The sequence below is a fragment of the Berghia stephanieae genome, chromosome 2 (genome assembly GCF_034508935.2).
Source record: "Berghia stephanieae isolate SIO BIC M18660-M18661 chromosome 2, UCSD_Bste_1.3, whole genome shotgun sequence".
In the NCBI taxonomy this organism is placed as follows: Eukaryota; Metazoa; Mollusca; class Gastropoda; order Nudibranchia; family Aeolidiidae; genus Berghia; species Berghia stephanieae.
This window is the reverse complement of record NC_088361.1, coordinates 109,368,764-109,386,774: the sequence shown is the minus strand read 5'-3', so window position 1 is coordinate 109,386,774 and position 18,011 is coordinate 109,368,764. Positions and strand designations below refer to the sequence as shown.

Below are 18,011 nucleotides of genomic sequence, written 5' to 3'. Positions count from 1 at the left end.
CGTCTGAATCAAAAATGTATTTAGATATAATTTTATTAGTCATTCAGAAATCAGATTAAATCGACTGTAACCAAACTGTTCTAATATTCAATATCAAATCAGACTATGTTGACTGTAACCAAAGTGTTATAATAGTTAATATGAAATCACATTATATTGACTGTAACCAGAATATTCTAATAGTCAATAGGCAATCAAGACTATGTTGACTTTGACTAAAATGTTATAATAGTCAATAAGAAATCATGAATATCTTGACTGTAACCAAACTGTTATAATAGTCAATAAGAAATCAGACTATGTTGACTGTTACCAAACTGTTGTAATTTTCAAAAAGTAATAAGACTATATTGACTGTAAGCAAAGTATACTTACAGTCAGTAAGAAATCAAGACTATGTTGACTGTAATCAAACTTGCCTAATAGTCAATAATTAATCAGACGATATTGACTGGAATCAAACTGTTCTAAAAGTCAATATGAACTCAGAATATATTGATTGTAACCTAACTCATTAAACATTGTTCAGCGTTACATTTGTAAAGGATTTTGGTTAGAAACTAAACGACAGTTCTATCATATCCTTCATATTTGTCGCAATTAGTTCTATGTGATTTTTGTATTCTTCCCAAGACGTTAAATGTCGGTGCCAATTATAATCTTATATCATGGTACGAATAAATTTAACTCTCTTTTTCATTTGAAATATATCTCAGACAAAATAACTCCAGATTTGTAGACAGTCTGCAAAACCAAAAACCGAATGAGTGGTTTACAGATCACAGGCAGAAAGAACACTGAAATTTGTGAAGAACCACTCCAGAGATAGGAAGAATATAATAATAATGACTATTTATTAGACATGTATAGAATTCAACTCTCTGGAGTGTGCAACAGCTGTTAAATGGCAGCATTGGCCATGACCAATAAATACAAAACCAGATTAAAATGGAGTTAAGTTCTTGTTCACTTTTTTTAAATTGCAGAGAGATTGTTTAATGTTAATCATGATTATGTATCACAAGGTCAGTCAAATAAATGGCAGTGTAGTTCTGATTAAAATTACGAAACAAAGTATGCACACAGTAACAGTGTTAGATCTGACAGTTGATATCTTATTTTCAACACAGGTACAAGGAGAATTACAAACGTATAAAATGGTTTTGCTGAAAAACAAGTAACAGAAATCCAGCAAACTCTCCAGATTTAATTTATTGCTATCTAATTATATCTTATATTCAAGTAGAAGAAAGTTTCTGTGTAAAAGACCAAAGCTTTCGGTTTGAGGCTGTGTGGTCTAGTGATATGACACTAACCTTCGAATCGGAAGGTCCAGAGGTTGAGTCCTGCTAAGAGCAGTGCATAATTGAGTACTAAGAAGAGGCTCTTTACTCACATTCTCTCATAATATTCAGGTGTAGAATGAGTACCTATCCGTTAGCATTGTCTATGTCCAACAAAATATTGCAACATCGCCTAACAGAAACCATGTCTGGTCCTAACTTAGAACCCCTTTTAAACGCTTGAGCATGTTGATGGATACTGTACTATAAAAGTGCTCAATTTTTTCGCACAACTGAAGAGCTGCAATAAATTTTACAGAATTTCCTGATGGCCATCAGACAAGAGGAGCTGAATTGCTGAGTCGAAGGACGCAAACATCGTTGAAATGTGTAGATTTATGTCCAAGAGAAGACGTTAAAGAAATTAGATCTGTGCCCTGTGATTATAATTTATATACCCAGTTCCATATTAATAAACTGCCTTCATATATGATGTAATAAAATGAATACAGAAACATATATCAATAACGATTATATAATTGGTATATTCACCTTAATATCAACAACATGGAATTTCTTATTCTTCAATGGTGTTGTATAATCAAGGCCCTTCAATGCCGTTCCAATGATCAATATGACAGGTTTCCCCTCCGAAGTCTCAATATCAAATGACGTAATGGGCTGCAAACCAACTGTGAGGATGTAAGTTTGCACATATTGCATACATAATGAATATCATTGAAATAATCTAACTGTTTCTTTTTGTTTTTGATTTTTTTTGGTCTCATCAATACATTCTAAGACAGTAATATTAACTATTCTGAACATTGTCATAAAATCATGATGCAGGACAATGTTTTGAAAAAAAAAACACCCCCCCCCCCCAAATTAAACATTTACAGTAAGTTCGATATCATTTAAACTTATAGATGAAACACGTTAAATAGATGGTGATGATAAGTCGTCAGCATTTGTTAATCTATAAAAAGCTATTGCAAATCGTGTAAATTTATTCAAGAGTTTCTGTCAATTTTTACACTGCTTCTACTTATAATGCCATAATGGCTAATTAATTATGAGATGAATATGAAAACAAATCATAACATTTTGATAAATTCTACACATTTTGCAAAAATAGGGACATTTTGATTTTTAATATGCTTTGAGATAATTGGTATCGGGGTAATCATAAATATCAAAACATTGGCATTTAACAAGTTCCCATCCACTAAAATCAATAACTTCTTTTCAAATCCATAGTCTGCATCATAAATTGTGAATAGCATTCATGACTTGAAATTGCTCCATTACAAAATACTGTGATAATAAAAGAGAGCTCATCTTCCAAAGAGAAGCTTTACAGACTCTTTCATTTTTTAACATTCATTCAGTTTCACATTAAAACACTTCTCTTCTATTCTTTTAATATTTTTTTCCACATATTTAAACATGCTCTGCTACCAAATCAATTGGATAGCATATGAATTAAGTATCCAATTCAATTTTCATACATTGAAATCGACACCTGGCTGTTTTGGTATTATACATAGTGTACATTGATAAAGGAATTAAAAACTAAAAATGGTTCAGGCCTGACCACAACAATACTAAAAACAGCATGAATGGTGAGGGCAATAAAATAAAGTAATGAAATATACTTGACCTTAACAAACTGAAATGCAAGGTAATGTAATGCTTCCGTGTGGTTTATATAAATGAATAATAAATATATAAATATAGTTGGTCTACATACCAATAACTGCTCCGTTCTGTGCGGGATTGAAAGAGCTTCTTTCATCTAAAGAACATATAGAATGATTGTTAAGAAGTGTTGGTCTTCGAGTTGTTTTATCTTTATAATTATTCATTGAACTATAATTGTTGTAACATTTCAATCTAATTGTTTCAAACATTTATTTCACTGACTTCATCATAATTCTTATCATCTTCATTATCGGCAGCTGAATTATCATAGTCTTATACAATGATATACAAGAAAATTAAAATAATATAATCCTTTATAAGTTACAATTCAAAAAATGGCAACTTTTAATTAAAGGAGAATTCAAGCTTGTCAACTGCTCATGTTAAAAGTGATTGGATCTAATTTAAATCGTCCTGTCCATATGGCAACAAGAAGTTAGTACAAAACCTTTGTTAATATATTCCTTGCTTTCTGAAGCTCTAAAATATAAATATAATTGAAATAATGTCTACTATAACCCATTTGATTTGTTTTCTCAAACATTGAGCATTTTTTTTAGCTTTTTGTTATATAGCGCAACATCCACTAAACGTGCTCAACGCGCTTTACAAGGGGTCCCTGGTCAACAACAACATTTAACATGTAGGACGGGACATAAAAATTATATATTATCAGTAACTTACCATCCTCAAGTTCCACAATGAAACCTTGTTGTTCACCCTCACCCGAGAAGAACTAGAAAAAAAAATGATGGCGTGAACAAAATCTCTAGCTTAAAATATCAATGGCATAACTTTAATAATAGGTCTAGAAACATTCTAATTGCTAAGAGTTTCCTACAACCGAGAGTTGTAGGTCAACAAAGCATCATACAACTGAATAATGTACTACTACCACCACCACAACCACCACCAGCCCTACTACAATACTACTACTACTACTACTGCTACTACTACTACTACTACTACTACTACTACTACTACTACTACTACTACTACTACTTCTACTACTACTACTACTACTACTACTACTACTACTACTACTACTACTATTTCGACTACTACTACTACTACTACTACTACTACTACTATTACTACTACTACTGCTACTATTACGACTACGTCGACTCCTGTGGTCTATTGTGATAAGATAACAGTTGTGACACCTCTGTTGAGATCAATCCCACTAAACCCACTTGGTCATGAAAGAGACATACATTCTTTAACCTCCTTTCAAGAGTCAAGAGTTTGAATTACTATGAATAAATATATTAATTGACTATTACCTACCTGTGTTACAGTTTTGTAAATCGCAAGATACAATGGAGCAATTCCAGAGGCTGTCAAAGAAGCTTCCAGAATTTGTTTATCACCTTGAAAAGGCAATGAATAATAGTTTCCCATTTCTCCAAATGTTGGCTCTTGTTCTTCTACAAGTTCATACTCCTTTACGTCATAATCACAAACTGTAAGAAAAAATAAATAGAATACAAGTTTTATATTTCATTTTAATAAAAAGAATGTAACAGTCGACAAAATTGATGTGCTCCCAATGATGATTAAATACAGTGTGTTTATTTTTATTATTGACACATTTCAGGTTTCAATAACTCAAGATCTGTGTAAGATTTCATCAAACATTTTTTTGGACATATGTGCAGAATTTATTCAAGTTTTGACTTTTTTTATTTATATAAATTTTAACACCGTGCACCCTTTGGGGGTTGACTATGACGTCTTCAGCAGAAAAGGGTCATTTTGACATTGTCTTTGGTTTTTGTTGGAAGTTGAAATGTTTCCTATAGAAGGTTGGAATATTATCATGTTTTCTTTGTATACTGAAAGGAAGATGGCGGAGAGGGGGAGGGGGTGTCTTTCAGACAATCAGCTTGTAAAGCTCTTTGAGCACATTAAGAGGATATTGTTCTATATAAAAGTTCAAGTTTTTCAAAATAAATTTTCTTAGTTACATAATATTCATGTGACAAAATATTACATATATACACATATCAAATAAATCAAACTAACACTTTCACTTCATTTAGTAAGACTCAATGGGGGCCCGGATCTTTCAATTATTAGAGTGCTAACCTAACACAAGAATAAAATACTTTCATTTCTGGATAACCGTCCTTCAACAAATCTTGACTAGCAGAGTCTGTTAGATCTCATGAAAAGTACTTTGCAATGGTTTAACATTGCATCCAAAGAATAGCAAGCATTTGTTATGGTCCCTTTAAAGTTATAAAACATGGGGTTTACTCCACTAAACGGCTTGTGGGATTACTTTTTTCTGAACAGTATTCAATTGCTTTGTTCAAACTCAAAAGAGAGTGCATCTGGTCTTAGATAATATAAATTAACTTGACTGATAGAATTTGTATTAGATTTGTCCCTGACTGTGGCCAGATAATATATAAAAAGGTCACCCATCCTATTACTAACCATGCTCACTAATCCTTTGAATTATTAACCGAACAGGACAGAGTGCTCATCCATTGATGACAGAAGTATCTTTGGTTTTGGTTGCAGGTAAATTTGTTTTCTATAGAGAGCTGGGGTTTTCTTTTTTTCTTTTTGTTGACATTGCGATTGAAAATAAGTATTTAAGTCCTAACTAAAGTGTCAAATCTTTCTACCTGTTGTTCCAGATGGAGCAGAAGATGTTGTTCCAGATGGAGCAGAGGACGTTGTTCCAGATGGAGCAGAGGACGTTGTTCCAGATGGAGCAGAGGATGTGGTTCCAGATGGAGCAGAGGACGTTGTTCCAGATGGAGCAGAGGATGTGGTTCCAGATGGAGCAGAGGACGTTGTTCCAGATGGAGCAGAGGACGTTGTTCCAGATGGAGCAGAAGATGTTGTTCCAGATGGAGCAGAGGACGTTGTTCCAGATGGAGCAGAGGACGTTGTTCCAGATGGAGCAGAGGACGTTGTTCCAGATGGAGCAGAAGATGTTGTTCCAGATGGAGCAGATGAGGTCGTTCCAGATGGAGCAGAGGATGTGGTTTCAGATGGAGCAGATGATGTTGTTCCAGATGGAGTTGTTCCTTCCTCTAAATAGATGAACATTATAGGACAGTTTGATAGCATGGATGTGAACCCTTTCTTCTTTACTTATATAGATTCAAGATTATGTGCACTTTTACACCTTTTATACTTTCTTAATATTTTGCATCTCTCTCTCTCTCTCTCTCTCTCTCTCTCTCTCTCTCTCTCTCTCTCTCTCTCTCTCTCTCTCTCTCTCTCTCTCTCTCTCTCTTTTTCTCTCTCTCTCTCATCGACCTACCTTACCAGATTATAGATGTGAGACTACAGTCGTCCAAACACAACACACAAAACATAACAACAGCAACAACAACAAACAATGCTCCCCCACTTCCACACCCAAATACATACACACTCACAAACACACACACACACACACACACACACACATTTTATTGATGAAATATCTAATCTCAAGTTAAACAATACTTACTACACACTTTCCTCGTAATTGTTCCAGGAAATTCAGCAATAAGAAAACTTGGATCATCGTTACCAGGCACAAATGTTTCTCCCTTATATTCCTAAAAATATTGGGCAAGGGAATTTAAGTCACAAAACGGCACTATGCAAATAATATCTATGCGCAAAAAGGCTTATAGACAAGGATAAATCTTAAGATGACACTTGTCAATATGACCAATTCTTAATGCACTTTAGTCAAAATAAGTCAAAATTAGATGGTTTGTAATTTTTTTATCAGCTATTTTCTTATCTTGGTGATTATTATCATATTTTCATGTTTGCATCTGAATTTGGTGGTAATTATCATTTTATGTTTCTGCATGCATGTTTTTTTGGGCAATATTCTTTACAAAGGTACTTTGTCCCAGGCTACTTGTGTTTTAATAACTGTCCTGTTAATAGAGTGGTAAATTTTAGTGAAATAGTCGCATTTTTATAATGTGACAAATAGGATTTTGTTATTCTGTACATTTTAGGCCGTCATTCTGTTGACACCTTTTAAAATAAAAAAAAATAAAGGGTAAAAAATAGAAAAGTGCAATGTGTATTATCCTGTATTTCTCCATAGATTAGCGAGCATCGAACATTCATTTTCATTTTATCATATAACTTCTTTTTAAAAGACCATTTCAAAGTAGGACATATATATATATATATATATATATATATATATATATATATATATATATATATATATATATATATATATATACAAACTATTCATTAATCTTTTCCACATTGTCTTTTAATACTGGAAAGCTGAAGGTTTTAAGTAAAATCAAATATTTTCATAGCATTGACATGATTGTTTTCTTTTTATGTTTTAGGGGATTTACGGCGCTTGCAACACTATTCAGTAATTTCAGAACCAGTAAAAAGGAAGGTGATTGATGAAAGTAGATATGAGGTTAAAAGCACCCAAGAGAAAGATGACAAACAGAAGATTCCACAAGGAATTCGTAAATGTGCACATTTTAACATTACCTAAAGGCCTATCCAGCCACAAGCAAAGGATCCAGCTTTAGAGAATACACTCAAATATTTACAAAGTACAATATACAATATTCAAAACTAATAATTACAATAGAACTATACAGGAGAACAGAGATGAATTCCAAGGATACAAATAAAATCTCTCAAAAGAGGTATTATACATTTGACTGTCTCCCTCCCAGCTAAAAATCCCCACCAGGACAAGAAAACTCCCCGAGCAATCTCAACCCAGAACAAGGACAGAGGTCAACATGGAAAGGGAAAACACATATTGAGGATAGAAGACACAGCAAGTGACCTGCCCACAATGGGAGGTCGGAAGACCCCACCCAGTTTTCAAGATTTAGATTATTGATTGTAACATAATGGAACTCAGTGATAAAGTATTACCTCAATATCAAGAACTATAAATTCTTTAGTTTTTAGTAGCGATGAATAACGGACATCTTTCAAAGTATCTCCAATCACCAAGATTGCATTCTTGCCATCTTTCATAATCTCATATGCTGAATCAGGTACAAAATTATCTGAATAATAGAAAATATTTTTAAAAGCATGCATTAGACTTTTTAAAAAACTTAATATTGTAATGATAACGGATCTCAGAGAAGAAAGCATACAATCACTTCAATCTGAAACAACCACAAAGATTTATTGTATAGTTATTTGTCGAATTTACCAAAGCCTCAAAATAGAAATTGCTTAATCATTCGAAATAATATGTTAAAAGTTGCTGTCCCTCAAATCATCAGGTATCATTAGAGTATGAGTTAAAAATAGAAATGTGAGTGGAGCAGGCATTTATGTTGATAATAACAAGAAATGAAGTGAGTAGGAAAGTGCCAGAAGACAATAGAGAATAAAAATTTTCTGTCGGCGATGGGGGGTCGAAACCGACGACAACTGCGACTGGCCGGGGAAAGCATGGCTCTACTATCTGAGCTATCCACCAGCTTATACACAGTAGAGCGACGCTCTCTCCAGCCAGGTGGAGCTGCCATACCAGTAAAGTCACGGGTTCGAGCCCCCATTGCCGCCGCAAAATGTGTATATTCTATTGTCCTCGTCACCTTCCAATTCACTTCATTTCTTGAGGTAAAATATAATGAGATAACATTGAAAATGATAAATATTGACATATTATCCTCATAAACAAGCTGAATAAATTATCTAATATAGACATGACATCAATTAATTCAACTTTAAAACCATTAATGATATGAATTTTTAAAAAATTGGAATCAAAATTATACAATCAGAAAGTATAAGTGGACACAATTCTAATGTATTAATACATTCTTATGTGTTAGGCGGTTTCTTTGATTGTTTAATCTAACTTAGTATCAAACGCTATTCGTAAAAATACTTATTAATGTTAAAAAAATCACACACCTTTCATTTTGACAAACTACTACAGATGAAATATACTAAAACATGACTTACTAAGAATAGATTCTGCCGTTTGTGGATTCGTGGTTAGTTCATCTGAGGGAAGAAATTAAAAAGTATTTGTTAACCCCCACTAAAATCCCAATTCGCTTTGTAAACACAGAACAATATTCATACTAATTCTAAATTTTATAATATCCAAAGTAATTATTTTATCCAATTAGAAAAGTGACCTGTCATTTATTAAAACGTACTTTAGCTTTAAAATGTCCAACATATGTGCATTTACCTTCTTTCAAAAATACAATGAAAGCTTGTTTGCCTCCTTCACCATTAAGGATCTAAAAATGGGAAATTGACATGAAAATACATAAGGTTGATATCATCAGTTCATTAATAATAACAACAACAACAACAACTACTACTACAACTACAACAGCAACAACAACAACAACAACGATGACGACGACGACGATTATGATGATGATGATGATGATGATGATGATGATGATGATGATGATGATGACGATGATGATGATAATAATTATAATTCATTTTGCACATCAACCCCTCAATAACGATTACAATAGCAGTGCATACACCTCATGCAAATATACACTTTTCAATATAGTTTATATGAGTTGTGTCAGTAATAAAGACTTTAGCAATACCTCTGTGTTCTCCTTTTCTCTCAACACATAACTTGGTACATCAACATAGTTCCAGGAAGCCTCTAAAACAACAGTATCCTCTCCTTGAACTTCAATAGGATACAAGAATTTAGTCGTACCAAAAAGAGGAGGAATGCCATTTTCAATGTTTTCAGTTTCTTCCACATGTTCACAAACTGAAAGTATAAAATAGTATAAATTATGAATGTAATATATGAGATGACCATAGCTCAATCGGTAGATCATCTGACTCACATGCACAGGTTGACTTGATTTGAATCTGCCGGCCATCAGATATTATACGATTCTTTTCTCTTTTTGTATTTATTAAACAAGTTATCTTTATTGTGCCCAATAACACAATGAGCTTACGAGTATGTGTTATTGCACGATAAAAATATAACGAGTTTAATAAGTACAAAGAAATGAAAGAACACGTTTATTCTACCCCTCCAAGTAAGATTATGAGATATTACGTAACCAAATGACTTCTATTAACCATTTTTGCATCTTTCTCCTTCTGTTTGAATAATAATTTGACCCAAAACTAAAAACGTTGGATTTGTATTCATGCGCACCAAAACATTCTTTTAATTTACACCTAATTTCACAATAACAATATGTGCAAAAATATTCTGTAATCGTTGAATAAATTTATTTTTGGATAAAAACCTTAGCTAAAGTTCCTGTCTTTTAATATAATACGACCATTTGATTCATGTTGATGTTCCAAACATTTTTTTTTACATTACCTGTTGAACTAATGGTGCTTGTAGTCCTTGTGGGAGTTGTCGCTGCAGAAAGTAAAATAATTAAAAATGAAAAAAAACAAAGAAAAATATTTTTTTAAACAATCAAAACAGAACAAAGGAAATTATATGATACCAAGTTATCTCTTTACATCATGAACATTTCTAAGTAATTATAGATAAAAATGAAAGTATACAATACTTAAAATCTAAAACTGTTTCATCTTCTTCAAGTAAAACTTTATCAAAGCTGTTGATTAGAAAGCCAGTTAATCAAATAAGCCTCATAACTAGGGCTGTGCGGGTACCCGGGTAGAATCCTCAATCATATTTAAGTTTTAAAAAAACTATCCGTAATCAAATTTCGACAAACAAGCAGATGATCTCAAGAAAAGATCCAATCAACATGTGACTGGACCTACCGTAGAGATGAGAAGGTACTTCGAGATGCCCCTTGTAAAAAGAGGTGAAGACAACCCTCTAACGTGGTGGAAAAAACACCAAGCCTTGTTCCCTGGCTTGAGCCAAGAAGCCAAAAAATTACTGAACATTCCAGCAACCAGTGTACCTTCTGAAAAGGTGTTTTCAAAAACGGGAGAACTGATCTGTGCTAAGAGAAGCTGTCTCGGTGAAAGCCACATTGACAAGTTGATCTTTTTTAACAAGAATTGCTAATGAAGGAAGTTTTTTTTTTTATACCCCTTTTGCTTTTTGCCTTGATTTTCTCAATCGTTGAGTTGTTGCGAAGTCTTTATTTTTTGTTTTGATTCTTAATATTTTGTTATATCTTTTTCTACAGTTTGTTCAAATAAAGATAAGCTTAACAAAAACAAGAAAAAAAAAAAACAAAAACCAAACAGACAAACAAAAAAAAACCGCCATATCAGCCACCCCCCCCCCCCTCCCCTTTTCATGGCGGGTACCCGGGTACTCGGGTAATTGGGAACTATTACCCGGATCATACCCGGGTAATAAATTACCCGGGTAGGAACAGCCCTACTCATAACTGTAACAACCTGTGTAAGAATTTGTTCGTTACTGTTTACATGGAGTTTATTGAAACACATGTTGGTAAACTGGATGACTTCAAAACTTCATAAACTGTGTTTGTAATTTTTCTTTTCTATTTAAGCAAAAACACACACACACACACACAGAGAGAGAGAGAGAGAGAGAGAGAGAGAGAGAGAGAGAGAGAGAGAGAGAGAGAGAGAGAGAGAGAGAGAGTGCACATTATGTGATTTAGGATGGATTCATACTATGTTTCGGATGAGCAAGTAAGTTTTGTGTCAGTTCCCACATCGTGGGTAATAATGAATAATTAAAGCGTTTGAAGGTAATGATGCAATGGAATGTTTTGCGGTGTCACATTGATTGAAATTATATAACGTGATTTATTTTGGAAGTGTTAGAGTATGAGTATAATGATAGATTTGTAAAAATGTGCCCCCCCCCCCGCCCCGGGCCTCAAAACGGTATTAAATCCGGCACACAGTAAAAGCTTATTTTATGCCTAAATATTTGATGCCAACGTTTATAAAATTCTGATTATTAATTGCCAATATATGATCATTTGAAGTAGGTAGAATATAAAAAACAGGTTTTGAGGAAATCGACTTTGAATTGAGGCGCCTGTCTCACGCACAGTCGAATCAATGGGCAAAGATAACTCCTTGGATACGGGCATTGAATATTTGACGATAGTAGCAAAATTTGACGTGAGATTAGAGTTAACATATTATGATGTGCATACAAATTTTTGAAATAATACAATTGTTACTTTTGTAGTTATTCATTATTGCGTAAGATATCCTTTAAATAATAAAAAAAACACCAAAACAAAGCCAGCAATTTTATTAAATTGTTCACTTATTGAAGAATTTTTGTTAGTTAATTAAAGAATCAATGAAGAAAGAATTAATCATGTGACATTTTTTTCTTATTTAATAGAAGAAATACGATTTCAAAATGCAAAAGTAAAAAAAAATCTTTATTATTTCAAAGTACAGTTTTGAAACTCATAAAGCCGGGTGGTCAGAGAAAGAAAATCAAGAAAGAGAATTAAAAAGGAAAAGAAATATAAGAGAGTAAAATACACACATACACACACACACATACATACACACACACACGCATTCACATACATGATACACACACATACACACACACAGAGAGAGAGAGAGAGAGAGAGAGAGAGAGAGAGAGAGAGAGAGAGAGAGAGAGTGTGAGAGAGAGAGAAAGAAAACGAGAGAGAAGCGAGAGGGGAGGGGAGGGGGGAGAGTCAAGACTGCTTGTGCATTAAGAGGGTGGGAGGGAAATAGCGTGTGTGTGTGTGTGTGTGTGTGTGTGTGTGTATGTGTGTGTTTGTATGTGAGAAAGTAACAATAGGGAGACAGAGAGAGTGAAATAGATATAAAGCAAAGGATGGAGGTGGAGAAAAGAATTGTAGGGATAGTTAAAGAAAGCATTTTGTTTCAAAGTAAGTCATAGTCAATTTATTGGAAACATATTGACCAATGAGATTGCAATTAAATAAATGGGACTGGTCAAATCATTCATTGTTTCCATTTTGAGTCAGATGATAGCTTAAAGAGGAGGGGGTGGGGTTTATTTTGTAATGCCTTACATGAAAACATGTCATTGACATCTTCTTCTTTGAATTGCATCCTCAAATGTTTATAACATGTCACGAGTGATCGCCACCCTTTGTTGTCAACCATCAGCTATATTCAACTCTCCTCTCCACTTTTTCTTGGCGTTCACCCACATTGCTGATTGTCTGAAAAGACACCCCCCTCCCCCGCTCCCCCATGACAAAACAGACATCTCTCTCTCTCTCTCTCTCTCTCTCTCTCTCTCTCTCTCTCTTTCGCTGTTTGTCCTTATCTTCTTTTCACTTCTCTATCTATCTATCTATCTATCTATACTACTACTACTACTACTACTACTACTACTACTACTACTACTACTACTACTACTACTACTACTACTACTACTACTACTACTACTACTACTACTACTATTACTACTACTATTATACTACTACTACTACTACTATTACTACTACTATTACTACTACTACTACTACTACTACTTCTACTACTACTACTACTACTACTACTACTACTACTACTACTACTACTACTACTACTACTACTACTACTACTACTACTACTACTCTTTTTCTTCTTCCTCCTCCTCCTCCTCCTACTACTACTACTACTACTGCATCTACTATTACCACCCCTACTACAACCACAGTTCATACTACTACAAATACAACTCTGTCTATCTATCTATCTATCTATCTATCTATCTATCTATCTATCTATCTATCTATCTATCTATCCATCTATCTGTCTACCTTTCTATCTATCTATCTATATAACTCTCTACCTTTCTATCTATCTATCTATCTATCTATCTATCTATCTATCTATCTATCTATCTATCTATCTATCCATCTATCTATTTAGCTATCTATCTACATATATATCCCTCTACCTACTAGTTATCTACTTATTCAAATTCATCTGTCCTTCTAGCTATCTATCGTTCTCATCTGTTATCGTATCTATTCTATCACACCCTAGGGACTCTACTCACAAAGCAATGCCACGCTCACGCCTCATTCACACTCCAACTACCACTGAGTATTGACGATATAAATTTACACTCCATTCAGTTTATTTGTTTTCAACATTATTTTGTTTATTGTGCTGAAGAAGGCTTTGTATCCAAAACGCCCATTGTCTCTTTTGATCCCATTTGAAGCCTCTCAATTATCACCCTTTCATTAGTATTTTCACGATCCCAGACTTCAGACAGCCCCCACCGCTCTCTACTTTTCCATGTTGTTCCTAATAAAGTCTTAACGTGTGCTATAATTTCATGAATAAAGAAAGAGGGACACAGGACCGTCACCTCTATCATTAACCAATGCAGCTAGACAAAGAAATAGTAGCACGTGGTGTGCATCAAAATACACACAAAAAACTCTCACACACACATACACACACCTGTCGACTTTGTGATAACGCACACCTGGCATTTTAATGGCCGACAGGAGAATGACCAATCAGAATCTTTCCTTTGTAAGGTTGTTAAGGAAAAACCTAGACTTGTTTACAGTTTTTAAATTTCATTATTGGTTGAACCATGAAACTGTGAAATGAGCCATGCTTTGTCTGAGACTGATAAAGACATACACTTTAATGTAATATCTTAGATGCTATTGATAGAGGAAAGGATTCAGTATTATTAAGCCTTGGAAAGAGTAGTTCTCAGAGTGAACGTCAATTCTCGTTTCGAATGTGTCACTTGCAGTTGAATTTTAAAACTTGAAATTTATAAAACTTATCATTATTATTTATGTTGAATTTATATGTTTTTATGTACAAAAATGATTGTAGTTTCTGAAACAACCAAATACTGAAATTTGATAATTTTGACCATTTCCACTTTAAAACAGATTATCTTCGTTTTCCAAATCCCGGTTTAATGGCGCTTGGAGTAGTGGGGTCACAAATGTGCATTATTGGTCTATGGTTACCAATTCTATTCACATGTCCGTGTAAAAATAATGGATTGAAAGGTTGAGAGAAGAAGTGAAGTAAGACCTTGAAAGAAATAGTCACAGGATGTGGCTAAATAGGGATGACAGTGACAGAGATGGGCCAATTGACCAGTAACATAAGATTATTCAGGGTATTCATTTCAAAGGTGATATTCCGAAAAAAAAACATGCCATCAATTTGACTTTTAAGGAATAGAAATAACTAGGTGAAAAATGTGTTAAATATTATTTGCTTTGTTTATGTCTTTTTGTGACAACTTGGTATTCAATTTTTAAGTACGGCTATGTGGTCTAGTGGTATGACACTCGCTTTCGGATCGGAAGGTCCTGGGTTCGAGCCTTGCTCAAGCATAGTTGAGTCCTTGGAAAAGACTCTTTACTCACATTCTCTCACCGTACTCAGGTGTAAAATGAGTACCTGGCCGTTAACAGCGTTGTCTTTGTCCGAAAAATTGTAATATCGCCTAACAGGCGTCATGTCTCGTCCTACATGTTAAATGTTGCTGTTGACCAGGGACCCCTTGTAAAGCGCATTGAGCACGTTAAGTGGATATTGCGCTATATAAATGCTCAATTTTTTTATTTTTTTTTTAAAAGAAGCATTGTATTAGAATTTTATGTCCTTTCTCTTCCACTGAGTCCTCAAAGCCTAGTCATTTTACAATACTTGATAAAAAGTTTCAACGACAACGAGAAAATCAAATAGAATGGAAAAGCTCAAATTAGTGAATTTTGTGTCCTCAATTTTCTGGCAGAAAGTAGCTGTGTGAAAATGATTGTTTACTTACAGCAGTAAGATGGAGGACATGGAGAATTGCATTTATCTTTAATGTCCTCCATGCAAATTCCTTGACATTTTCCTTCTTTACAAATTTTGACTGAAAATCAAACAGAATGATAATTAAATGTAACAATGAGTAATTCAATTATGATATTTCAATGATAAAAAAAAACGATATTTGTATTTATTTACAAATTGAAATAGGATTTTTGATACAAACATGTCTATAAAATGACAACTCAATATGCTTTTATCTATTTAGAAGAGAAAAGTTTGAAACATTTTTACTTGGCGTCATGATAACTTAAAAATAATTTGCCTATGGATTCTTTACAAGAAGCTTGGAACTGATTACATGACATAAAAAATAGCAATAATGGATGTGACTCCCACTTACTTTTAACACATCCAGATGCCCCAAGATACTCAATGCTGGAAGATGCGCTGACAGAAAAACTGAAGGAAACATTCCTCACTTCTTTGGAGTATGCAGGTTTGTAATCAAAGATAAAGCCGCTTGAATCTGGGGTGATCTAAAGAGCAAATAATGTTTTATGGTATATTTCTTAAATTCAATGTAATTAGTAAAATTTATCTCAAAGCAGCTTTTTCAATTGGTGTTATTCCACAAAATAGAGGTTGTTAATTGGTGGATTTGTTTTCAGACTGTGCTTTCATAAAAAATAGGATCATTAAAGGTTCATCATAGGTTCATCATTAAACCTTATATGTGGACGAGTGCATGCATACTTCTTAAAAGCATTCAATTTGATATATCTTAAGTCAATCCTTATCTAAAATAATAATCTTATATACCCAGTCATCAATACTTTAAAATTTTCTATCATCCAGCTGTGTAATAACGGTAATAAGAAACCTAGTAGGTTGAGCCTAAGCAGAAAGTCTTCAGACAAGAAACCCCCCTTTGAACAAGTTTTTCGATTCTTAATTTCTTAAATCTGCTAGGTGAATTTCTACTTGTTTAAAAAAGTGCGAAACAAGGACTTAAACCAATGACCTTCTGATCATTATTTTAAAAAAATTTTTGGTGTATTTGTTGTGTGCTACTAATCACTACACCATTATTTCCAGTGACGACGTGAAATCATTGATTTATTCCTTATGCTATTGGTCGAGTTAGCTTTTATTCCCCCTTATCCATATCCAATGAGAGCTCTCTCTGCGGTTTCACTAAAAGTTCAAATGCTTTCATTCTTCATCTGCTAATGATATTAAGCTAACTTAAAAGTTTATATATTGATGTCCCCGTGACCCTTGTGCTACACTTCAACTGCGAATACTTTGACTTTATAGCTATTATGGAAAAGATATTGCGGAAAGTCTGCATTTTTCACTACTTAATAGATGAGCATCACCCATTTGGTTTTTTAAATAACACTGTCAGATCAATTATGATAATTTGTTTGGATGTTTCAGATGGAGCATTAAGTCAGGCCTGATTTAAGTTTGTTTGAGAAAACTTTTAATTCAGAAAAGTGAGTGGAGCAGACACTTATGTTTATAATGATAAGAAATGAAGTGAGTAGGAAAGTGCCAGAAGACAACAGAGAATAAAAACTTTGCAGCGGCTATGGGGGCTCGAACCCGCGACACTACTGGTACGACAACTCCACCTGGCCGGGGAGATTGTGACTGGCATTGTAATGTGTCCTCAGGAAGGCACTTTAAATGCATCATCACACTCGATTCAATTTCAAATAAATATCTGACAATGGGCAGTCTAGGATAATATAGAGAGATTTTAGGACAAAAGTGGAAATGGAAATTGTTCATCATATTGTCTTGTAGGGAGAAAAATTAAGTACAAAATCTCTAGTATTAGCCACATCAGACTATAGGCCATAGGGTCAAGATCGAATATTAAAACCAGTTCTCCGAGAACCTTGTTAGGTCATCCTGTATATATCTGCTTTTTCCTAGGGTAATTTGGCAATTTAGTATGAGCTGAGAGCATGTTCATTTGTTTATCTCTCTTTGCAGAGAGGGCATAGCAGGTCTTCTGTATTCTCCCATTTCCCAAAGTTGTCCGTTGCCCCTGCTGACTTTGTTGGACTGCTTTCTTGAACTTTGTTTGATCCTCCTCCTTTCTAATCTCGTAAATCATTAATCCAGGTCTCATCACATCGAATTTCAAAATCCAATCACATTAAAATTTCCATCGTTACCAGTCCTATTTCAATCACTTTGTTTAGTTGGTCATAAAAAAAGTTCAATGTTTATTGATATTCCAAATATTGCACTGATGAGCCATTTAGAGCTATGGAGCATGACCCCTTTTACAAGTATACTCTAATCATTACATCTCTTTGTACTTTTGTCCTTCCCAGTAAATTA

The 18,011-nt window shown here is 33.9% G+C and overlaps 1 protein-coding gene across 2 annotated transcripts in view; it reads right to left on the bottom strand.

Annotated features, from left to right (window-relative positions):
- The window catches only part of LOC144966212 (uncharacterized), an 89,259-nt gene that overhangs the window by 13,223 nt on the left and 58,025 nt on the right, over positions 1-18,011 (bottom strand). For both annotated transcript variants that reach the window (XM_078902388.1, XM_078902389.1), the window contains exons 38-50: positions 16,054-16,189; positions 15,664-15,753; positions 10,303-10,344; positions 9,551-9,726; positions 9,169-9,220; positions 8,934-8,975; positions 7,881-8,017; positions 6,466-6,556; positions 5,627-6,040; positions 4,278-4,453; positions 3,672-3,723; positions 3,037-3,081; positions 1,836-1,975 (exon numbers count right to left, since the gene is read on the bottom strand). In XM_078902388.1, the coding sequence (XP_078758514.1) occupies positions 1,836-1,975; positions 3,037-3,081; positions 3,672-3,723; positions 4,278-4,453; positions 5,627-6,040; positions 6,466-6,556; positions 7,881-8,017; positions 8,934-8,975; positions 9,169-9,220; positions 9,551-9,726; positions 10,303-10,344; positions 15,664-15,753; positions 16,054-16,189 (1,593 nt within the window). The remainder of the gene's footprint in view (positions 1-1,835; positions 1,976-3,036; positions 3,082-3,671; positions 3,724-4,277; positions 4,454-5,626; positions 6,041-6,465; positions 6,557-7,880; positions 8,018-8,933; positions 8,976-9,168; positions 9,221-9,550; positions 9,727-10,302; positions 10,345-15,663; positions 15,754-16,053; positions 16,190-18,011) is intronic.